A 25,678-nucleotide genomic window follows, 5' to 3' on the forward strand; every position below is an offset into this window, starting at 1 on the left:
ACTTCCAATATGGCTGCTTCAGCTGTTTTGCTTCAAAACTCTGTTTCAAAAACAGATGGGTGATGTCAAGGAGGCTACGTCTATTTATCATACAGTCTATGGTCTGTCTCTGCTTTCAGCAAAAAATTTTCTGTGGCTGTCAATTTTCAGTGCCTGCCTACTGAGTGAAGGGTCTTCCTGCCCAAATGATGAGCCTCTCCTCACTCTTGTTGTCTTTTTAGCCTCTTAACCTGTTGCCTCCAGGTCTAGCTCTACTCACTATGATGGTTTGTGTTTGTAGTTCCATGCAGTGCTGTTTGGTGTCAACATTGAGTTTTTTATTTTGAAAATCAACTGGATATTAATGTTTTTTTCTGTCTTTTGACTCGCTCTCATGGTGAAACTGCTCTGTGCTAATCGATGCATTGTGCTGCAGCATCCAGCCGGTCAGACCTGAAACACTGCTTGAGCACAATAGAGGGTAGCCAGTGGAAGTTAACACTGCAACTAGAATTGAAATGTATGGGGTCCGAGTTTGTCCTAGCAGTTTGGTCGACCAAATAGTCATAAGTTTAGAGTTTCACAGAGGATGTATTGAACTTTGGGCATGAAGACGGTACTCTATTGCTGTTGTTCTTGTATTGTGTGTGGGATGAACCCTTAGTTAACTTTAGCTTAACTATCAGGAGAATACACAATGGAGAGCAATGTTAAGTGTCAAGTTTATACTTAACCTACATGTTCATGCCTATTTTTACAACTTCAACAGGTCAGCACATTGAAATGGATTTTGTTCTGTCTATTATTCAGCACTGTTTATATGAGATGACCTTTACTCTCTTTACACTGTCACATTTTTAAAACTCCTGCTGAACATCATGTGCTTCTTTTTTTCACGAGCTGTTGCTTTCTCTGGCTTTTCTACCATGCTGTCTGATTTTGAGTAGGGAATTAATCAATTCACTGAAAAGGAGTGATTAAAAAAGTGAAAATTATATCCAATTATAAGCCTAGCCTCAGTAGCCAAGATGAACTTGAGCTGGTGGTGTTATCTGTAAAGTACATGTGCCCCTAAGGGCTCCGGGCTTACTACCAGTGTCTTTGTATTGGATAATTAGAACTTTTTCAAGAGCAAACAAACATACCCAGAGCCTCTCTAAATTGAAGCTGCATTCATTATTTATAATAATTGACAATCTGACAAGCCAGAATGCAAGATAGCCGAACAGACCACTGTAATCAGTCCAGTATCTAGGTGAATGAATACTTCTAACCATTCTGTCAGGAACACTCGTGTTATTTATTGCGGATCATTTAGCTGTGACAAAGTTGGCAGCATACACACAAACAGGAAGTGAGCCATATCAGCGCTGCAGTGCTCCAATCATGCTCAGCATTGCTCTGTAGACAGGTAGACAGGTCCTCATTGTACCTGTTCGCAGTGCACTCTGCTTGATGGGCTTCTTCCTGGCCCCTGCACTTGCTGCTTGCATCAATATCTCTGTTAAAAGTGTCCAACAGACTGGGGATAGACAGCAGACTTGAAACTCTTCCACTTTGATATTTGACTGGAGCATCCAGGAAGGTAAAAACGGGTTGCAACCAAAGCCATTGTTAAGTCTCCTTTCAACATCCTGGTTTCTAACCCTGGACACATTTGTGAGCTTGGATTTTTTTTTCTTTTGTAAAAGGCTACTTGAAAACAGTAAGTGTGCAGCTCTGAATGAAGCACATGTCCCAACTCTGTGTGGTGAAGTCCCAACACTTCTTAGAAATCAGAGCAAATTGGGATTGCTGCTGATTAAACCTACAGAACACAGTAATTACCAATACAATTATGTAAAGCATCTTTAAAAGAGTGGGATGGAAAGAAACACCCTCTGAGACACATCTATTCACTCTGAGTGCTGCACACTACAACTGGGAGCAGAAAAAGTGCACACCCACAGACTCTATCTCTGCTGTGCTCCGACTCTGTTAATTGTCTGAGTGTATTTTTCTGCTACTAGCACTAGTGTGGCATTGTTAGGTTGAATGCAGCCCTCATTTGCAATAAGAAAGATATACTCAACCTTTGTTTTGGGACATTAGAGTTCTAAACATGTTTATTGGCACAGTTTCAGTTTGGACTCTAATCAAATAACTTAAGCTCAAGTGGCAACCCAGTGTGTAGTACATCAGATGGATTTGCTAAATTGTCTAATATTCTAATTTTGAGCTAATTCCTTTATTCCATCTGACGATTACAACATATGCTTTACATTTTACTGACTTGGAAGTGCACATGTTGCATTAAATTTTCAGTGGGCAGTTGACAAGTAACTGCTAAGCTCAGTAAACAAGAAGAAAAAGAAATGCGGGGGTAATGAGATAAGGAAGTGATTCATTTAACAACAACTGCAAATATGTATTACTCAGGAGTGAGATCTTCTTCTTAATTGCTAAAATCCATGTCAGTTTATCCCAAGTTCAGAGGAGAACTTATTAATATATCATGACAAAGTCATATGATGTAATTTGATATGGAAATAGTCTTGAGAGAGGGGTTATTTACCTTGTTAGGGGTGGTCTTTATACTGTGCCTTTGATACCTGTGTGGTACCATTACATGATTTTTAGGTAGGCGTATATATATATATATATATATATATATATATATATATATATATATATATATATATATATATATATATATATATATATATATATATAAACGGCATCTAGCATAAACTGCAACCTACCACAGACAGGACAGAGCCGTTGTCACGTGAACCTTTCCAATTTTTGCAAACGTGATTATATACAAATGACATCCCATCATTTAAATTATCTGAATAACATAGGGATATTTAGTCTGTTAGATAGAAAACAAGATGTAGACCTGATTTATGAGAGAGGTAACTTTTAATCAGTTCTGCTGTGATCTGTTTCTAAATGGAAAATAAAATTTACTTCACTTTCGGGGGGGCGGGTGCCTAATTTGAGCTAATACTACAGGCACATGGAAGACCATCAACAACAATCCAACAACTTATTGCAATTCTGAATATCTGTGACCACTGCAAGTATTTAGGAGTCAGCCTAGACAACTGAAAGCACACTGCAGCAACAGCCACTGTTTGATTTTTCCACTGTAAATATTCACATTGATTGATACTTTTGGCTGCAGTAGAAATCAAGATGATATTTTAAAGAAAAGAACTGCTTCCCCATGCACATGATAAGATAAGGAAAGAGACAAGAGGTGTTCATGGGGGGATGCTTAGAGGCTCCTCACAGGAGCATTAAAATGATCAAAACTAAGAATACACACAGTTTTTAGTACAGAAACAGATTTGGTAATAAGACTCAGCTTGTCTAAATATGTACAATTGGTTTGTTCTACAGTCTTCATGGAAACTCCATCCAGCGAAGAAGACAACCTTCTAGAAAGATAAAGAAACACCAACATGGAATAATACAGAACATGCTGTTCAGGACAACTCGGGTAGTTTTATTGGAGTGCCAGACTAAATAGAGTAAACAGGCAAGAAAAACTTACTGAACAACTTTAAACTCTAAAAGAATCATAAACTTTTGCACCAAGAATTGAACTTTGGCTTCATAATGCCCTCTGTACTCTTTACAGTTGGAAACTATTTAGCCCTAAACTAGGAAACTATGCAGCGTAAACACAGAACACACTGTACTCAGTGAGATTATTTCAGCTCTACTTTTTTTGTCTTTAAAAGCACATCAATAAGGAAGCAGGCTGAAAAGAACTCATGAGCCTGATTCTTTTGGTCTGAAAGCTACAAAATAAACAATTAAAATACAAAGAATCAACAAGAACAACAAAAATCAAACAACAACAACAAAAAAATAAATAAATAAAACAGCACTAATATCTGGCGGGTTAAAGAGGTCATGTGATTTCCCACCGCTGGATTTATTGTGGATGTTTTATGGGGAAAAGACCCAATTCCTTTTGCTGATGGTGGTATGCGTAAACCATCCAGTCCGTAACAGACAATGTGATCTTCAATTAGCGAGAAGACGAAACTCATTAGGGAACAATTACTGTCTCACATTCCTGTGAACCCCCACAGAGCTGCCACACGTGTTGTTCAACACTGTGAAATAAAACAACCTGGAAAATAATAAAAGTGAAAGAATCCCTCTGCACCTGCGATTCCCCTTCCAGACATCTTCACCAGCTGCTGCCCCTCAAAGACCAGGGGTAATAGATAAATTTAAGTATCCATTATGAATAAAATAGCAAATGGTTTTTGCTGAAGGATACTTTGTTTATCCTGTTAGCACTAAGACTGATGGATGGTTAGATATGGGAATCTCAGTGCTACTTTTGGGGTCTTTATGATGTCATATTAAAGCTGTTCAAACAGAAACAGAAACCAGCTGGAGAGGGGAGTTGCATTCTGAAAATAAATGCACACATTAGAAAGACAAAAGTCAAATTTGTGAGGAACACAAAGTATACTTTGAGGAACCACTTTGAAACAGACTTCTGTTGCAGCCAATGAACAGGATACCACAAGCACATCAAATGAGGATAAGGATTATGATGAATTAACTTGATGATCAAATGCTAAATCAGATTGTAAAGTACAATTTGAACAAAGTTGGGCACGGCAGGCAGTATGCATGCCTGATTTGCAAAAGTGTGAGATGAGGTTCTCTGTCAAACTTTTGAGTCCGACCTTTTTTCTCGCATATTTGCAGTTTGATAATAATCTCTCACATTTGCTTCTGTATTTTCACAAATTTGCAACTTTAGTATCAGAATAATGTCAGGTTTCCACTTTTTCCTCTAAAATAAGCCTAATGTGCTTTTGTACTCTGTTCTGCTTGCATATTTAAAGGTGTCACACAGATGTTTTTTTTTGATAAATACAATTACACAACAGGGAAGGGGAGGGGCAGATAATTCTGACTTTTATTTCAGCACAGAAGATAAAATGCTTTCCAAAAGCTGAAGTAAAGAAAGTAAATGAAAATGCAACAAGAGCAAGACTTTAACAACACGGCAAAAAAGATTTCAGGCAAATAGCCGATCATACTTTTGGATTTTGCAGTAGCCATTACATTATGCCATCCCTGTGACATCCCTCCGCTTCTCTTTTACTGAGAGATAATTTGTAGACCTAATTGGGTCACGAGGGCTCAAAATAACACTCATGTTGCCACTTGCCTCGAAAGATGTTTTCTATCCCAGCTTTCAGATGTTTGTACACACCAAACGATAAGAGGGAAGTTATTGGATTTGGACATGGGGTTGTACTCGTTCATGAAGACATGCAAGACCTAAAATAAATGTCTGTAGATTGGATGCTTTTTACAGGTTTAAAAATACTCTGCATTCTGTACACATTGGTTGGCCCTTGCAAGTGACTTCTATTTTTGGCTGAATGGAACCATGGAGACGGGAAACATCCTTTCACAACACAAGTTTCAGGGCCAGGATCCAACACTGAGCTTATGAGCATATGAAAAGAGCAGGAATTAGCTTTTAAGCGCCCCTGAAGTGGTCAGTCACGTGTTGTTGTTTGCAGTTTCCAGCGTTCAAACATGATTATTGGCAGTCTCCGCGTCAGACATCACACCATGAAAATGAATGACAACAACACATGACTATTTTTCTCTGCTGAATCTGTGCTTTTGGAAAATGTAGCCACAGGGAGAGTGACATTTCCTATTCTGCGTCTCATTTGCTCAACATAAATTGTATGTTGTCATCCGATAATACCTTATCACTCTGGGAAGTGATTTGAATGCTAAAGGCTTGTGTTGCCTGTAAAATGATGTGTGGAGTCACTCTGGCATTTTCTAAATTACTGGTATGTGTCGGTTCATTGTAAGACACAGAAAAAACAACAATTTCCTCCGAATTAATCTGTACTTTTCAACTAGGTGAACTGATTTATGGTCATGCAGATTTTTTTTATTTTTTATTTTACATTAAGTAGCTCTCATTTCACCTGGCTCGAGGCTAAACATTGTGTCCAAACTGTCAAGAACATAAAAAAAATAATAAATAAAATGAAATACAGAAACACTTGTTGAAATGATAAGCATTGTTTCTATGGATACTGTTGATCTGTGACTGTAAAGCAGAATTTTTTTTTTTTTTTTTTTTTTTTTTGTATCTTTTACCAGCTTGTTCATGTAGATTCAATCTCTAGGCCAGGAACAAGATTTTTGATGTCACTTGTGGACACGTTTCAGGTAGTTTTCTGTCTGAGAGGAATCATCGTTTTGTGTTTTGGCAGGAAACAGTTTGTATGGAGGGATGCAAACTAGTAATGCCGTTGGCTACCAACACGTGCAAGCAAAAACTTAGCATTGAATTACAGAGTAGCTACAGCACATGTTCTGTCAGTTATGTTTAAAACTGTTCCAGCTCTTTTATCAAAAAAAAGGAAAAAGCATGAAGAGCAGAGCTTCAGGGTTAGCAACTCTGTTGAATAGAATCCTTCACCATTGAATTTTCTAAAAAACATTCTTGTGTCATGACCGTGCGCAGCATTGGAATTTGTTATACACGTTGTCCATAAAGTCTCTTTACAACTAAGAAAATATATTACAGAAATAATTAATAAAATATAAAAATAGGATTTTGAAACAATGATAAAAACTTCAATATCTGCTCTTCAGTATCTGCTCTGTAACAGTTTGCACTTTTTATCTGTTCATTTGCTTTTGTAATAATTTCTTTAAATTGTAACAAGACTTTATGTACACCCTGTATATAATTACAGTTCAAATCTGTGGCACTTCATTCTGAGGTAGTGAGTCACTCTCTGTTATAGACCTGTGATTAAAACTGATAAGTGGGTGTGTTTTACATAAAAGTGTTGCTGCAAAAAATGACCGCACACCTACTGCTGGTCTCTAAGTGTTTTGACAGTGTGGGTTTCTTTTCTATTTTTTTGTATCCCTCTCTGTCGTCTGGGAATAAGCTTAGTGGAAACTCGGGTCAGTTCCACTATTTTTGGTTTTTAAAAAGTGTAGCATGTGGAATATTTTTCCCTGCAACACTATTTTTTCCACCAATGATAACCTCAGAAATGAATCTTTCTGCAACAATATGACCTGTAATTAAATGCAACACAGACACATTTCCCCTCGAAACTTTGTCCTTTTCATTCAGTGGATTACGTGTGTGGGTGGGTAGTTCAGTGTGTCGTTTGTGAGTGGAAGACATGTGGACCATGTTGTATGGTGTAAAAATAGGACTACAAACAAATGCGTAAACAGATACATGCTGCCACCTAGATAGTTCGGCAAGGATGAGAGAAAGAAAAAGACGTAGTAGATTGCCTGAATTTATATATAGTGGTAAGATTGGCCATGTACTCAAAGGTGCAGTTGCACCTTGCCAAACACAGAACTAGCAAAGAGGCAAAAAGAAAACAAAATGGCTGAGCTGCCCCAGAAAGAAGTCTAGTGTTGATAGTAGCCAGGATGAAACCTGTAGTGTTCCTTATTATTCCTCTGGTTGTATGAAGGTTTTTAAAAGTGAAATACAACATATGGAATTGCGTCTTTAATATCTGCTTAAAAGTATCTCGAAATCAGAGGTATATCCTGTAGCATAACTCTGATAAGAAAGACTAAATATGCTTCTCAAAACCTGTCTTTAACACAGAATAATATGTTTCCTAATTCTGCTTTGGTGATTCAGTGACTGTGGCAACATCAAGAGTCTCAGACTAGATGCCTCAATGTGTGAATGTCATCTCATTAGCATTTGAACAAATCTTCTGAAGGTTTCTTCAACATTTTGCTAATTTTGTGCAGTGCAGACAATTTTCATCTGATCCATTTGTGTTCCAAAAAAACATGATCAGGAAATCACGGCAGACTTAAATGCTTTATTTCTAAATCTTTGCAATATTTTAATGCACCACAGAGACAGTAGTATTCCAAGAACTGTGAAAAAACTAATTAGCCAGATCCTCTTATTAGATGTGAAGCTGCTTGGCTAATGCATGACAAAAACCGCCATGTAGATGAGTGACCTTTGGGATGACACATTGGAGTCTAGGCATTGGATGTGAAGACATTTTCTTCCCTCTTCTTGTGAGCTGTCATAACTGCCAGAGCCACAAAACTAGAAATAAATGGTTAAAATGTGCATTTTGAGGAACATCTAGACATTATTTTAATTAGATATGGACTCTATTTTAAAGGTCTGGAGGTGCACATGCCCTGTATGTAATCATTATACATTTCACACTTGGCTGGAGCCTTTTTTTTGAGCAATCTTCCAGCCTGATAAAGATGTGTGATAACACATGCCTGAGGAAATGCTATCTAATTGCTTGTCAGTTATTAAAAGTAGTAATCTTATGGGCAGTAATAAACAAACTCTTCAAAGCTGTGATGTGTGGAGTGTTGCTATCATCAATGCCAATCAGATACATATTCAGAACAGAGAAAGAGACAGAAATGAGTCATTAAACTAATCAGAGGGACCCATGATATGTGTGAATTCGAAAGTTTCTTTTACAAAAATGAACTTTAAGTACATGTACTGTATTCTCTGTCAAAAAAACCACGTCTTGGTTTGACAGGATCTGAGAAAGTATTGGTGTTGGAGTGCATGTCAAGTATCTTATAACCGGATACTGCCTGCACAAGGTCAAATCAGCCTGTGCACCGAGCAGAAAAGGACCTTGCTCAACTTTCTTTTCCTGGTTTGCAGGAGTCTTTGACCAAGATCCATTTCAGCCAGTACACTACAGGCAGACTTCTGACTTTCACATCAGTAAGAAAAGAGAATGGAAGGGAATGTTTGACCTTTTGCTGAGCACAGACTGGAAAGTGATATGTGATTCAAATGTGTCAGGAGGAAGGAAAAAAAATGAGAAGAGACAGAACGAGAGAGCAAATTACAGTCAGAGGGAAGGTATGAAGACACAAGAAGCATTTCTTATAGGGGATATCTTGCACTTTCGGCATCCTAAAACTTTAATCCACCCAGGATATCTTCTTTGATCAAACAGCGTGTCCATCAATGTAGGAAGGATTTTCATGCATGGCATTATGCTGCTCAAATGCCAACCATCAGACAGTGAGGGAAGTGCTGGGTGCATGAAAAATGTCTTTAGAAATGGTTTTGAAATAATCAGGAAAGCTCAAGAGCACGTATTGTTTATCTACGCAATCACCATATGGTTAATCAAAATATTACCTGAAGCAAGGATTTACTTTACAACTCCCACGGCTGAACAGCTCTGTCCCTGAACACATCACAATACCTTGCTATACACTGATAAGTGGTTAAACATCAGTTCCTGAAGGGGATTCAAAGTTTAGATTCCTCTGGAATTCCTTTCAGAGTGAATCAAAAACATTTCCGATCCAACTTCCACTCCTATGTATCTAAACTTTTCATTTCAAGGAGCCTGATTAGAAGCTCTGATTAGTATTCAGGGTCCACAGCGTGTGTGATGCCAATTATCCACCGGGTCATTACCACTCTTGAGAGAAGCCGTGCTGGCAAAAAGGGTTTAAGGGAAATGGCCTAAATTTTCATCAGCTGTTGCAGAGGCTGTTTGTGGTATTTACAAAGAACAAATGAAACTCAGAAGTGTTAAAACAGAGCCAGAGAAAAAAAACAAAATGTTTGCTTTTGTTTAGACGCAGTTAAATCATTGCATACAAGCAATGACAGGAAAGGGGCCTCCGTGAAATTTTTTATCATTAAACTGAAAATAAAGCAGTTTGCGTGGGAGGGTTTTAGTTAACTCAACAGATTTGAACAGTCTTGAATCATGTGCTAACACTTGCTTTGCTGGCAGAAAGTTAGCTGTTAGAAGTGGCAGCATTCGGCACATGTGATAATAGCTCCACTCATATTTTTTCTGAGTCATCTGATTGCAGAAACTGAGGTGGGACTAAAAGGTAAAAATAAGTGTGGTCAGCATTGTCTGGAAAGTTGTTTAGGGTATTTTCACATATTACAAGGGATTTGGATAATTAGAGTTTTTATGCTTTTCTGACTTTGCATTATTTTGCACATGCATGCACAGCCAAGAATTTTCAGTGCTGGAATTTAAACAGCTCTCTATCTCTCAAACCGGTATGAGTGTTCCTCACACACAGTTTTTCAATGCTCTCAGTAATCTCTGAGTAAAACCAGCACACCGTAGCACGCAGACTGTTTAAAACTGACTTCTGAACACCAAATGTCCAAATCTACAGAGCCCATTCTCTGTGGACATGCCTTTATGTTTGGCAATAGTTTTCATGTGAGTGCAGGAATTAAAACATCATGCTTTACTGAATTGTTGTTGTTGTTGTTGTTGTTGTGGTGTCCTGATGTTATCCTAAATCCAGGCATGTGCAAAAATATCTTCATATAGGAGGAGGTATTGAAGAAGAGCAAATGTGATATGTTGATAAAAGATTTAGTGATGGTCAGTAAACATGTGCTGACCACAGCTTTGGGCTATTTTGGCTGCGTCTTGGCTGAGTATCAACATAAAAGTTATGGCACCAAATGTTTAGATTTCGCAGCACTGGCTCCCCAGACCTTGTTCAACTTATGAAAAAACAACAGACACATAAATTACCTGCTTGACCTTGTTTTTTAATGGATATAGAAGATAAACATATTTGTTCCTTGTATTATTCATGAAGCTGATTCAACAGCCTGAACAAGTCAATAAGTCAGTGGGAGAATCCAACCAAGGTGAATGGTGTGATTGGCTGCACAGGGTATAAGGGGAATCAGAAGGCCTTAGGTTTGGACCCTTCCCTTAGGCTCCGTCTTGAATGAGCGACTGTACGAGGTACAGCACCAGACCCAGGGCATATATTAGCTCTCTACATTATTCATCGCTTGTCGGTAAGTTGACTGGCACAAACATTAGCTGCATCCAGTGCCCAACAGACCAAATGAGTGGATAACAAACCTGAAAGACAGGGTAAAATTGGAATCAGGGGTTGGGAATTGGTTGCATTTGCTGATTTTAGGCCTTTTGGGGGTCTTGGGTAAGGTCATGTGACACAGCAGGGGCAAGTGATATTGATAACAAGGATTGCTACTTCTTTTTAGATATTCTAATAACTTTTTCCTATTAACGTTTTTGATACCTAATGTGGAATGTTGAGTATTTAAAATTAGTTTTAGAGAGAAAAGAAAATTATCAAGTACAAGCAGTTTAGCAGGGACTTTAGCAATATTTGTATTTCTGTCTGTATTGTATGCTGAAGTTATATTTGACCAAGAATTATAATCATATTAGACACAATCATATTTGTGTAATCAATAGCACAAAACAATATTAGGGTCAGTATTTGTATCTTTATTACAAATATTTGTATCCGTAGAATTGCAATATATTACAATATTGGTACCAATAGTCTAATGGAAAAAAATGTTATCAGTACTCAAACGTCTACTCTCCTTTATTTATCAGTTTCGCCAAAGCTCAACTTATTTCTAGGAGCAGAAATTTGGTTGTATTATTTCAGCACACCTGTTCAGGTTAAACAGAATAGTGAATCAGCACAAGGGTCTCAGCTACTTCATGTGAGCTTTTTCTCACTCTATGAGTACTTCTGTCCAGTTCTCCCAATCACTGTGTAGTGTCCCTGTGCTGGAGGACTGGCGCTGCTGGAAAAATTATTTTGAATTGAGACATAATTCTCCTTTTGCAGAAAAACCCAGGGCACACACAAGCACACGCACACTCACACACACACATTCCCAGTGAGCAAGTAAAAGCAGCCGATGAGTTCCTAATGACTTCAGCCGGCCAGCAGAGCAAGAAAGTGTTTCAGCACTGCAGACAGTTATGTTGTCACTTTTTCCCTCCACATCAGGGTGTCAGACTTTAAAGTGAAGTGACAGATCACTCCCTTTTGCTGTTCTCTCCCAGCAAAGGACACTGACGGCTGGAACCAGAGGCACAGAAAGGTCAGGCCACCGGGTTGCTTGTGCTAATGGAGTGCTGACCAGGCAATAAGCCAGCCTCTCAGGAGACATTTGAGACCTTATTCTCACCTCACCAATGTAGGTGCCATGTCCTTTACATAATCCCAATTTTGGGCTCTTTTTGTACTTCACCATATTTTCACTCACAAGCTGCCTTTGTCTTACTCTCCTTCTCTGTCCTTTGGTCTTTTTTTGTGATTACCACGTTAAGATTGCTCAAGCTCTCGGTCAAGACATGAGTATGGTTTCATTCTGAAGCATTAAAGCTCAAAAACATACTCTTGGCATTTGTGTAGGAGCACCTCAAGATGGCAGTGTTCACCATGGCAGGCTGCTCAGCCTCAAAGCTCAACAGCTTGCCTCTGCACCGGCAGGGAGCTGTGGATGAAATTGAGGGTTATCTACTGCATTGAAATTAAGTAATGATTGGAAGGCAGTAGGTATTAAATGATGCCCGGATCTGTGCGACTGAGTGTCATTTCCATTTATTAAACCTGCTGATTTCTTGTTACCTTGCATCACTTTTCAGGTGTCAGTTTTGGGCTCAGCCCCGCAGTTCAGTCTCCTCTTGTTGCCGTGAAACTTGTCGAGTAAGATCATCTGCGGTTATGGGCAATTCCAAAGTCACATCACAGCCTCCTCAGATCATCACAGCTCCGGCACGAGGCAGTAAACTTAAAAAGAGATGCAATTCACCCATTATACAGCACAGGGCTCGCGCGGCACGCTGCCTGTGCTGCGCGGCTTTGATGACACGGATAACTGTCAAGGTTATTTCTTTATGGACAAATGCTGATGACTGGCTGCAGGGTGCGAAGTGTGGAGGACAGAGCGCGTGCAAACATGCTTAGACAACGGCTTCTCTGTCTGGGGTGCAATTATGAGTGACTCTCACACAAGGCTTTTATTGTGCCTGTGTTTATTCTTGACGTGCATCGGAAACCGTTGCACTGCATCTTTTATTTTTTTGGATGAGCTTCAGTCTCGTGGCTTTTCATGTCCAACCCAATTAACGCAGCCTACCTGACAACAGCCTAACAGGTTGGCTCGTGCGTTTGGATGCGTCCCTTTGCTCTGTTCCTTTATATAACCCTCTAAAAAGCTAGAGGACAGAGACCCTTTCTCCCCCTTATATTATCATCAGTAGCACGAGCAGCTTCATCTTCATCATCATCATCCTCGTCATCATCACCCCCCTCCTCTCCCCCTCTCCAGCCTCGGGGTTTTTTGGTTAAGCGTCTCTCCGCAGCCTGCAGCATCTTCACGGAGCATCTCACCGCGGACAGCCCCTCCGGTTTTGCGTTAAGTGACGTGACTCCGGGCCAATCCTGTTGCTGCTTGGGTTGTCGACGCCAGTGAAGGAGCGGGGTGGTGTCCAATGACGAGGGTCGGCGGCTTGAAGGGGGGTGGAGGCGTCGGTGTGGTGTACTTCACCACCCCTCCTATGGGTTTACACAGAGTTAGTGCAAGATATTCTGCCCTGGGAGTGAGAGTGCAAGGATAAACGGAACATACACGCTGCGCATCGGTGTCACACTGAACAGCCTTCATCTGCAGGTTTCCAACTGGGATCGACTTTGATATTTATCTTTTTTCTGCCTTTATCTTCTTCCTTTTTTATTTAACCTTGTGACTACGCCGGCTGATTATTGATGCTGCTCCATGAACTTGAAACATGACGGGACATAAGTGTCTCTCCTCGCGTTCACCTCCTCTGCGCCTTCACCTTAACAGGTAACCGGGGGAGGAAAAAAAGACGCCGGTTTTTCTCGGGACGTGTGCGGGAGATGAGCATTGATTTTGGGACGCGCACTAATGGAAGACGCCGCTAACCACTGACCACCTGGCTGTGTCTGCTGGAGAGTGACGCTGATCACCGCAATCACCGCAGGTCGCACAATTATTATTAGATCCTGTCCATTTCTGAAGTTAAATGGGGGAAACGGAACTGCGACATATGCAGGCTCTAATTTACCCCAGTTTGTGCAACCGGCTGTTTTTGCCCAAAACCTGTTCTAGAGTCTGATTACTCCTGCGGGCGACTATTTTTTCCTCCTCTTCCCTGGACACAAAGCTACATCTGACTGAGAAGGATATCTTTTTACCCGAAGAGGCTCGCAGGCACACTAGATGAGAAGACTATGAGCTGACACACTCCAGTTTTTCTCCTGCGCTGTAACCGATTCGGGTATGTACCATATGAATAGGTCTCAGATGCCAAATAAGAATTGAAAATCTGACTGAGCTTATTTAGTAGGCTCCATTCATGCGTTTTCATTCGTTTACAGCCCACACACAGCTCTTTAATTTTGCCAATTTGAGTGTAAAATTAATAAGACAGTGTAATGTGTTGTGAAGTTTTGTGTCCAGAGGGGTTTGAGGCTGTAATTTCTTAGTGATTTTAAAATGTGGAGGATTTAGAAAATGAGCAACAGACATTAATGGCTGCCTCTTAATGGTTGCTGCAGTGTTTTTGTAGATTTTTTTTCTTATCCTATGAATTGTTGATTATGGCCTTTGGGCAAATTAAATAGAGAGAAATTAAAAAATAAGTGGATAAAACAGCTGACTGTGTGGGAGGGTTGTGTGCTAAGAAGATTTAATTACTGTACAGCAAAGTTATTACTCTGAAAACTCACATGCTCATGTATTCATAGGTTTGTCCGTGGAAGATTCCTGCTGTCACATGCAAGGAGTCACTGCCGGTGAAAGTGTTGCATAGACAGAATCCTTGAGTTGCAAAGGCTGGGAACATATTCACGCAGTCATGGATCTAAAAGACTATTACCTGTTGGGTGCCCTGCTTGCCTGCATATGGCTAGATCCTTCAATAGCCCAAGAGCTGATCTACCCCATCAGAGAGGAACTGCAAGAAAATGTCCTCATTGGAAACATACCAAAGGACCTAAACATTTCCCACACAAATGCTGCCACTGGGGCAAGTGCTAATCTGGTGTACCGGCTTGTCTCCAAAGCAGGAGATAACCCGCTGGTGCGCGTTCTGAGCAGCACTGGCGAGATTTTCACAACATCAAACCGAATTGACAGAGAGAAGTTGTGCCCCGGTCCCTCCTTTGAGGACAGCGAGTGCTCCTTTGAAATTGAAGTGGTCATCCTGCCTAATGATTATTTCAGGCTAATTAAGATCAAAATAATTGTGAAAGACACAAACGATAATGCCCCCATGTTCCCGTCCCCCGTGATCAACATCTCCATCCCAGAGAACACGCTCATTAACAGCCGCTTTGCCATTCCTTCTGCCACTGACCCAGACACTGGCCCCAACAGTGTCCACAAGTATGAGCTGATCAACGGGCAGAGTGCCTTCGGCTTAGACATAGTGGAAACGCCAGAGGGGGAGAAGTGGCCTCAGCTTATTGTGCAGCAGAATCTGGACAGAGAGCAGAAGGATACGTATGTGATGAAGATCAAAGTGGAGGATGGCGGCAGCCCACAGAAATCCAGCACTGCAATTCTCCAAGTCACAGTAACTGATGTCAATGATAACAAGCCTGTGTTTAAAGATGGTCAGATAGAAGTGCATATACCAGAGAACTCTGCCATTGGCACGTCTGTTGTGCAGCTTCAAGCCACAGATGCAGACATAGGGGCTAATGCAGAGATTCGTTATGTCTTTGGGACTCAGGTGTCTCCTGCCACAAAGAGACTTTTTGCATTAAACACAACATCTGGCCTGATTACAGTGCAGAGGCCCCTGGACAGAGAGGAGACTGCTATTCATAAGCTCTCTGTCCTAGCCAGTGATGGCAGCTCTAGTCCTGCCAGGGCCACTGTTACCATAAATGTGACTGATGTTAATGACAATCCACCTAATATTGACCTGCGATACATAATCAGTCCCATTAATGGCACTGTTTTTCTCTCAGAGAAGGATCCCATCAATACCAAAATTGCTCTCATCACTGTGTCAGACAAAGACACGGACATCAACGGCAAGGTCATTTGTTTCATAGAAAAGGATGTGCCCTTCCATCTCAAAGCTGTGTATGACAACCAGTATCTGTTAGAGACATCTGCCCTGCTCGACTACGAAGGGACCAAGGAATACAACTTTAAAATTGTAGCTTCGGACTCTGGGAAACCAAGCTTGAACCAAACTGCCTTGGTGAGAGTGAGGCTGGAGGATGAGAATGACAACCCACCTATTTTTACTCAGCCAGTCATTGAGCTGGCTGTTATGGAAAACAACAAACGTGACCTGTTCCTCACAACTCTGAGCGCCACAGACGAGGACAGCGGGAAAAATGCTGAGATAGTTTATCAGCTGGGACCTAATGCGTCGTTCTTCGATCTTGACCGCAAAACTGGGGTCCTGACTGCTTCGAGGGTTTTCGACCGGGAAGATCAGGATAGGTTTCTGTTCACTGTAACAGCGAGAGATAATGGGACACCCCCTCTGCAGACCCAGGCGGCGGTTATTGTAACTGTGCTGGATGAAAATGATAACAACCCCAAGTTCACTCATAACCACTTTCAGTTCTTTGTGTCTGAGAATCTTCCTAAGTACAGCACAGTGGGAGTGATAACTGTGACAGATTCAGATGCTGGGGAAAATGCTGCTGTTTCTCTCTCCATCCTGAATGACAATGAGAACTTTATCCTGGATCCTTATTCTGGGGTGATAAAATCTAATGTGTCATTTGATAGGGAGCAACAGAGCTCCTACACTTTTGATGTCAGGGCTGTGGACAGTGGCAGGCCCCCTTGCTCCTCAGCTGCTAAGGTGACCATCAACGTCATTGATGTCAATGACAACACCCCTATCGTCATCTACCCTCCCTCCAACACATCGTTCAAGCTGGTCCCTCTCTCCTCTATCCCAGGATCTGTGGTGGCAGAAGTGTTTGCTGTAGATGGTGATACAGGGATGAATGCAGAACTGAAATACACCATAGTGAGTGGAAACAATAAAGGTCTTTTTCGGATTGACCCTGTCACAGGGAATATAACTCTGGAGGAGAAACCTGCAGTGACTGACATCGGCTTACACAGATTAGTTGTCAATATCAGTGACTTGGGATATCCTAAATCTCTTCATACTCTGGTGCTAGTGTTCCTGTATGTGAATGATACTGTGGGCAACTCAACACTCATATATGACCTCATCCGACGCACTATGGAGACCCCAATTGACCGTAACATTGGTGAAAGCAGTGAAACCTATCAGAGTGGTGATTATTTAACCATAATGATAGCCTTTGTTACTGGCGCCTTGGTGGTGATTATTGTTATCTTTGTCACTGTGCTGCTGCGCTGCCGCCACGCTTCCAGGTTCAAAGCAGCACAGAGGAAAAAACAAGGAGCTGAGTGGATGTCACCCAACACTGAGAACAAGCAGAACAAAAAGAAGAAGCGCAAGAAAAGGAAATCCCCCAAAAGCTCCCTGCTCAACTTTGTCACCATCGAGGGGAACAAACCAGATGACCCTGCCCACGAGCCCATCAACGGAACCATCAGCCTGCCCACGGAGCTGGAGGAGCAAGGGATTGGACGCTTTGATTGGAATGCCACACCAACCACGACCTTCAAACCCAGCAGCCCAGACCTGGCCCGGCACTACAAATCCGCCTCACCGCAGTCAGCCTTCCACCTCAAGGCTGACACGCCGGTCTCAGTGAAGAAGCATCACGTGATTCAAGAGCTCCCATTGGATAACACATTTGTCGGGGGCTGTGACACGCTTTCCAAGAGGTCCTCCACGAGCTCCGACCACTTCAGTGCCTCAGAGTGCAGTTCCCAAGGAGGGTTCAAGACGAAGGGGCCCATGCACACCAGACAGCAGGTAAAAGAGCACTTTTACTGGTCTATAAGTACTGCCTATAACTGCCCTGTTCCACAGTGCTAAAGTGCCAGTCTAGATTAGAGACTCACTCTAAGTTTCTGTGAAGGAGCAGAAAAGAGTTTGGAGAAAAACTGCTTCTGCAAGTTTCCCCATTTCTCAAGCTTAAACTTGAGAAAAAGAGAAAAGTAACTTGAGCAACTGCTAATTAATGGACTCAACAATCACATGCATAATGTAGGGGGATAATTATAGACTGCTGTTTTGTCATTACTATCTATTTAATTCATATTTAACAAAATGCAAGTGGGTGAATGATTGCCTTGCCTTATTTTGTCTCTTCAGCACCCAGGTTAGATCACTGGTAAACTGTACCAACATATCATTAATTGTGACTTAATGTTCTCTGTGAAAGAAACATTTTTTTCTTGCCTATCTACTCCGATTACCGTTTCCATCACAGATAAATGCTGCACACATTTACCAAAAAACTTAGCTTACTTTTCACCTCTCTTCTCATAAAACTCTGAGTGTGTTCATGTTTTTTTGTTTGTTTCTTTGTTTTGATGTGTACTGTAATATCACTAAAGACCTTTTTCCAACACCTGCAGCAATAACAACAGCCAATAATTAGTGTGCTGCGGTGGTTTTGTGAATGTCACTGTAGGCTTTGCCACATCATCTAAGCTTGAATTAAATGCCTCCTCTCAAAGCACACTAGCAAACTGAGTGAAGCTCATCTGGAACTTGATACACATCCAATTCAAAAAGGATTAGCCAATAATGAGCCTCAAATTTCAACGTAATCCATGCTGCTTTTTTTTATCAAAGCCTTATTAATTTTTCTGTTAATAAAGCAGCGCTACACAACACACAGTTCTAACTAATAGGAGCACACATGGACAAATACGGGGAGCAGCACAGAAGAGGGGGGAGCAAGTGCAGGGGGAGAAAAAAAGGAGGCAGAGAGAGTGTTGTCAGTGGGTCAGGCTTGACGGGTGGTGGTACTGAACCTGTAGGTGGCAGTGTTGAGCTGCATGGCACAGCTTGGCATTACGCCAACCTGCAGTGGACTTCTAAATGCGAGGGAGGAGAAGAAAGGAGCAAAACCTATGTTGGTGTTCTTAGTGAAATACTCTCGCCTAATGATGTAGAGGCTGCGCGAGGAAGATTGATAATGGCTGTTAGGGATGAGTGATAAGATCTATCCGGAAGAGAGAGAGTGGAATTACAGGGTTGACACTGTGCGACTCCTATCGACGCATACCTCCGGGTCACTGCATCTGGGGTTGCATTTAATGCGTTCCTGTGAGAGAGAGGTAGCAGTCAAAAGAGGCATTCAGTTTGGCTTCATTTGCCGGGCGCTGTTTGTGTGTGCGTGTGTTGGTGAGAGTGTGTGAGAGAGACACCAGACGAGGCAATGAAATGGGTGATGGTGGCAGCAGAGGGAGGAGGGAAGGGGGTAGGGGTGGGAAGGGGGGGGGAGTTTAACCCTTGAGGAGGACACATGAGATATGACACCATACTGTAAGCACAACTTCATTGATTCCCTCAGTCATCCCACAATTCCACACAAGATTTATTGGAATCAATAATTCTGACAAATGATTCAAAGACGCACACAAACAGAGCCAGTGTGTTGTATATAGTGCCATCAATAGCATAAATAATGCACTTCTGCTGATACTTGGCTCACACATGTCTGTCTGAAATGTTGTGAACACTGATCAATACATTTCTATGTACTTTTTAAAAAATAAATGTAATCCTTTAAGAAGCCGAGGCTTAGATTTGACCTCAAGTAATGCCTTTAGTTCCACTTTTTACTTGTTAATGACAGAAAACAGTCAATTGTTAGAGCCTCGCCGTTTTTAACCATCTATTAAGCTATGTAACCACTGGAACATGAAACATATCACTGAACATATAATCATATAATCACATCTTTGACTTAATATATCTTTTTTATTTCAATTGGATGAAAGCAAAACACAAAACAAAAAGGTTACAAGATTCACTCACATTAAAAACTTAAAGATATGGCATGCCATCCATTTAAGTAATACCTGAGATAAATATGCACTAATATATTTGAGTGTGCACCAGGGTTCGCTTTCTTATCTCAGCACCCTTATTATAAGAAGAAAAAGTAATTTTCTACCTTCCTGCTATTAGCTAATGTCTATCTTCAGAGATTTGTAATGAAGGCTCTTTAGCACATCTTCTCCATTCTTAGTTATAATTATTACAAAACATCTCACGGATAAGGATCCCTCTTCAAATTTGAGGTTAAATGGCAGTTATTGATTGTGGTGAAACGATGAGACTGCACTGACATGTCTTACCGGGTAAAGCAGGGTACGTTATCAGTTACATCCATATTTTGATTGTTTTTTGCACAACACAACCATCTGTATTGACATGTGGTTGTCATCTCCATTTCATGAGCATTGATGAGTGGACAGTCATCCAGTTTGTCCCGTTTCTTTTTGACATTTGTCTGTTTAAAAAGTAAGATGAAAAGGAGATTAAGTGTATTAATAATAATAAAAAAGACCAAGGCAGAAAATACCAATTACCTTTGAATGAATCTTTAAACAGACATTCTATCTAAAAGGTAATATCAGAGGATTATAATATCATATTTCCTGCAGAGTTTTGAGCTTTGGAAGATAAGAACTGCATTATTAAAAGATTTCTCTAACATACATTGAAAAAAAAAAGTTACTCCAAGTTATTTCCTGTTCAAATGTGGTTTGGTGTGTTACAAAATGGTGAATGATTACATTTTATAAAGCTCCACAAAGACGTATGATTGAAGGACTCAGTGTTTAGCATTTACATTGTTTTCCTCTTAAAAAAATCATCAGTTACCTTTTTTTTTTGCCTGAAATTGACTTGAAATAAACACTAAACTGATAGAGGACACTCAAGAGATAGGCATTTCTAAAGCTAAGGGGAATCTTTTTTTTTTTATTGACCTTCTTTCCAAGAATTGAAAAGCCATTTGGTTCCAGCTCTTAAGAGTCACTCCTCAGCAACATCAGCACCAATCAGTATATTAGGAAACTGACAGGAAACTGATAAAAAGGGAGACACATAAGACGCAGTGAACAACAAAAATGAAGGTTTTATTGGTGTCTTCCTCTCAGAGAATACAGTGCATTGGGGAATAGAAATAGCAGACGTATACAGACAAACGCCTGGTAGAATAGGCTGTATGGAGACCCCAAACTTTGCTGATAGCAATAGAAGCAATCCTTGCCTCTCCTTCTCCCTTTTTTTCTTCTCCTACTTATTATTTACCCTCCAGGGACCTACATTAGTGTAAACAACACTGAGGAAAAAAAGCATGAAAACACTGTCCTAGTTTCACGAGGCAACACAAGCATCTAAGAAACTAAGTCTAATCAAAAGCTGCTTCACCATCAGTCTTACTTTCTGCCTTTTGGTGGTCTTACGAGGAGATACAGACATGGTTCACAAGAACAACACGAGCCCAGCAGCTACGCATTATCCATGTACTGCTCATCAGATCCCAGGGCTCCTGTTGCGGACATATTAACATGGTTAGTGCAGGGTTTGAAAGTAATATCACCACCATAGTGTATTATATCATATTCTTAATCAATAAAAAAATCTATTTTTAGGTTCTTTCTCCTCATTATGGACTTTAAATAAGAGAATCTGTGTTGAAAACAAGGCAGTATATTCTTTGCTACATGTATAGACTTATGTGCACATATCAAAGATGCACAACAAACATACCCTTTTCTTTGTCATGTTAATAAATATTACATGTTAGGATACACGTAATAGGCAGTATATAGGGGCTTTTGGGTTGGTAGTTTGGACACCCAGGATGCAGAAAGGCTTAATTGTTGTGGTTATTAGTGTTTTTCTTGCATGGCATAGAAGATGCAAGCACTGAAAGGTTGTGTACACCTACAGTTCAGTCATCCAGCACTGCTCTGATGTCCCCTCCTGCAGCACAAATCAAGCCTCACAGCTCTGGGGAATCAGTGGTACAGCTCCCTTTTTATGCAGATTCTTTATAGTTACAGCACATATAGAACAACAGGCAGCATATGCATATCGAGTTGGCTTAATAATGATACCTTGTTTTTATATTTTTCTGTCTGCATCCTACTCACATTTCATTTTCTGTCTTGTTGTGACCACAGCGGTAAAAAAGAGACAGGCTTGTATTACAGTATCAGTCGCAATAAATGAGCAGTCCATTAATTATTACAGTAGACAAGGTATTCAATTTAAAGTGCAGGATGAGAGTGAGACCCGTGAGGAAGAGCAGGAAATCTTCTGCAGAGCATTCTTGGTCTTGTCTTGTCAGTGCATTATAATGAATGGACGTTCTATGCAAACAGGAGTTTGTACAGACCATTGTAATTATGGAGCCTTGGGGGAGTCGTCCTTCTTGTGCAGGTTCATTTGCCACATTAATAAGGGGATTAGTAGTACGTACGGGGGCTGATGGCGGCGGGAGAAGTTTGAGAAGATTAATGAACTATGACAATGTTGCACCTGAGGGGAAAAGTCTGTTGCAATATCTTCTGGGTTGTGCTGACACAGAGTTTGGCGCTATGAAAGAGGAAGATGGAGAGAGGCCAGTGATTGTTGCCGACTGTGATCATACATCCTTCTCCTCAGCTATCCTGTCACTTCTCCGGGATGCTGTGTTTGTGATCTCGTATGCTGTACATCCCCATGACACTTTTGAATTAAGATGTTCCCGTGGATTTTGAAGTTGCCTTCAAAATAAGAGCACCAACTTGCAGAATCAGATCATTCTTTTACATGCCAACAGATGCTAAAGCTGGCAAACTAACCTCAAAGACATGAACTAACTGCATTTCTGTGCATCTTTAACAGACTCTTTGATGCAGAACAGTGGGGCTGTAGCAAAACCTGAGTATTGAAGAAGCAAACCAGCAGTAGTTGTAAGAAGAAACACCTGAACTGCATTCTCTGACTGAGTATAACTTAGCAGATCCTCAAAACAAATGTAGCTATCAGGAGATTGTAAGCCAATAAGTCCGCGAGTGAAGTTTCTATCAAAGCTTTAAATCATCAGCAGAGGATTTGCAGGGCTCTCTACTGCTGAGAACTTTGTATTCTTTAACAAACTTGTCATGTCCTCTTTGTCTAGGTGGGGAAAGGAAATGAAATGGATAGCAGGCTATACTAAGGTAGTGGGTGTGAGTACTAGCAGAGTAGATTATTGCCCCAAGGGAGATCCAGTTGTGTCTGCACAAAACAACAAAATAAATCAAAGCTGCCTGTTGGTACACTGGCTGAACTGTGGAGGTCATTTATATGCTTTTATTCTATGCTGTTAAAAAGCAAAGTGCTACTGGTTTTTAATAACTTTATTTATTTTAAGCTTTTTCTTCTTTGTTGTCTTAAACTGCCAGGGACAGGGCTGCTAAAACACAAATGAAGGCAAATTACCAGGAATGACATTTGATTTTTTTTGTGAACATTTTTATCATTTTTCATTTCATTTTGAGCCATTCTCATTCAGCTGTCCTCATCATTACACTGTTTTATTTTGTCAAACATATACAACATGATTTGATTATGACAAATGTTGTCATAAATCAAAAGGTCTTTCGTGTATTTTCTTTTTTTTTTTTATTTCTCCTTTGGTTTGTTGTTTGTCCATCACTTTTTGGCGGCAACCCATTCATCTCAAATTCATCATCCATTTCTGCAGCTTCACAAAGCAAATTGATTGATGATCAATCTTCAGGGGGTTTGCTTTGTGAAGTTTAATGTTGTGCATGCACAAAGAAAACACAAAGTCATTTTGGCTTTTTGTGCGACTGTCATTATTTAATTCATCTCCATGTTTTCACTAATCCACAAAACACATTTCCCATTTATCTCAGGCAATCAATCAAGCTGACATACTAGCTTCATATTTTTTTCCAACACTGCATGATGAGAAAAAGACAAACTGCAGCTTTAAACACTTATGCTATCAACATCTCGAGTGATTTCTCTCAAATTTACCTTCAAAAGAAGAGTAGAGGGTGGAAGAAAATGTTTCTTGACTACATGCTTGTCAAAAAAAGTGATCTGAAAAGATGAAGTTATGATGCTACTTCATTGTTTGAATGCCACCTCTCTCACCCCACCCAAACAACCCATCTCCCCTCTCCCCTCCTCACATGGCCTCCTCTTCTCCCACTCCTCTCCCCTCCTGTCTCCAGCCCACACCTTTCACCCATGTTTTATCAGGGTCAATGCAGTAACATGCGATGTTAAATCACTGAGGGTGTATTCACCTTTATGTTCTGATCACTTGTGACAGATGAAGCACATAGCCCCCATTTCCTTCTGTTCCCATCCGCCCTCCCCTGTATCATCATGAGAGAGAGGTGTGGGGGTGTGTTTGTAAAAAAAAAAAAAAAAAAAAAGGAAAAAAAATGGGCAGAGTGGTTCTGTGTGTCCTGTCATGACAAACCCAGAGGGAGACACGTCCTTGTCATCGGGTTGTTGTGTCAAGTGACACACGGGCCGCTGCTCTGTCACAAGCGTGTGCCAGTGTCTAGACTAATAGTTGTGATAATGGCGTCGCCAGCCAAAAAACGCCCTCGAGCAAAAGAGCCACACTTGACTTGAAATGTGACTGCCATTGACTGCTTTGCCCCATAGCTCACAGAGACTGTGTAACCCTCATTAATGTAAATCTTTCTTGTATATATGAGATGTTTCATGTAAATTGAACTCCTGGTAATCTTGCCTAATGTGCTGTGGTAAACAATAATGGACTTGTTTTTATTTATTTTTCTTTTCTTTTATTTATTTGCCCTGCATTTTCTTTTTTTTTCCTCACTGCTGGGTACACTTTAATTACATCTGAAATAAACTGCTGCCAGTTATTCAGTACAATGCATCTCCCATTCTGTTTTTAAAAAGCTTTATCTGAACAGTGCTATTCAACCTTTATAATTTCATAATAAATGTTTCAAAGAGATGGTTTCTTTCTTGTTTTTAATTCGTATGTTTGTTCTGCCTTTTTGTGATGTTATGATAGGACATTATGTGCAAACTGGGATGTGTTTCAGTCAAGCTGCTGTGTGCGAGCCAGTTCTAATCAGCATGGCCGGCGTAAACGAGTGCTTCGGCTGATTATAATGCCAAGTTTTGTATTTTAAGAAGCAAACAGATTTTCTGGTTTTACTGGATCCAGTATTTGAGATGATGCAGAATCACTGACACACAAAGCGGTGCGCAGAGGAGGAATCATAACAACAATCAAAAAACAATTTTAAGGTGCAGATGAGCTTGTGATTATTTTTACATCACTACATGAGGATGGTTTTCTGAAAGAAGAACTTACAAAATATAGGAGAGAAACGACACGTAATCCACACAACTGTTTTTCCTCAGTGTTGGTTCCTGCACTTGTTTTGTCTTATGATCCTGCTTGAAGCAGAAAAAGCAGGTGTAATTGAGCAGATCTTAAATTTGCTGCACAGCAAAAACCTGCAAAATGAAAAAAGGAAGTCAGTCTTTGTCTTTAATATCAAAAGCTAAGCCTCCAACTGTGATGTCCTAACCCACATCATCTTCATACTCATCATCATCACCACCAAAATCATGATAACAAACAGGAGCACACTCAAAATGCACTCTAAACTGTCAGTCTATTGAAATACTGTGCATGCACACACTTCTCTACCCACATTATCTTTTCTGTTTTTTGTCAAGAGATGCCTTTTCCCGGTGACTACTCCATTTGTTAATCTCCAGCTACCTTCCAGTTCAAGGAGCAAAGATGTGTCACCTCTCAACTGCTTTTTTGCAGAAGTAGAGAAAAATGGGAAGAAGGGGGGGTTAGTGTGGATTTCGAAGTGCCTCGCCAACACATCTATGGAAAGTAGGCCTAACTCAGCTTAATCTGTCCACTCGGTTTTGGAAGCCAG

At 40.6% G+C, this 25,678-nt stretch overlaps 1 protein-coding gene and 1 long non-coding RNA gene across 4 annotated transcripts in view; both read left to right on the forward strand.

The window, feature by feature from the left end:
* The window catches only part of LOC141788193 (uncharacterized), a 111,590-nt gene extending 99,629 nt beyond the window's left edge, over positions 1 to 11,961 (forward strand). Inside the window, exon 4 of the long non-coding RNA XR_012598118.1 lies at positions 11,871 to 11,961. This is a non-coding gene — a long non-coding RNA (uncharacterized LOC141788193). The remainder of the gene's footprint in view (positions 1 to 11,870) is intronic.
* A 1,418-nt stretch (positions 11,962 to 13,379) lies between these two features.
* Positions 13,380 to 25,678, forward strand: part of pcdh9 (protocadherin 9) — a 219,806-nt gene continuing 207,507 nt past the window's right edge. For all 3 annotated transcript variants that reach the window (XM_074665937.1, XM_074665939.1, XM_074665938.1), the window contains exons 1-2: positions 13,380 to 14,114; positions 14,584 to 17,729. In XM_074665937.1, the coding sequence (XP_074522038.1) occupies positions 14,694 to 17,729 (3,036 nt within the window). In that variant the 5' untranslated portion in view covers positions 13,380 to 14,114; positions 14,584 to 14,693. The remainder of the gene's footprint in view (positions 14,115 to 14,583; positions 17,730 to 25,678) is intronic.

Source organism: Halichoeres trimaculatus, unplaced genomic scaffold, assembly GCF_033239565.1.
Source record: "Halichoeres trimaculatus isolate MK-OKI-2021-1 unplaced genomic scaffold, fHalTri1.1 fHalTri1_scaffold_3, whole genome shotgun sequence".
Lineage (NCBI taxonomy): Eukaryota > Metazoa > Chordata > Actinopteri > Labriformes > Labridae > Halichoeres > Halichoeres trimaculatus.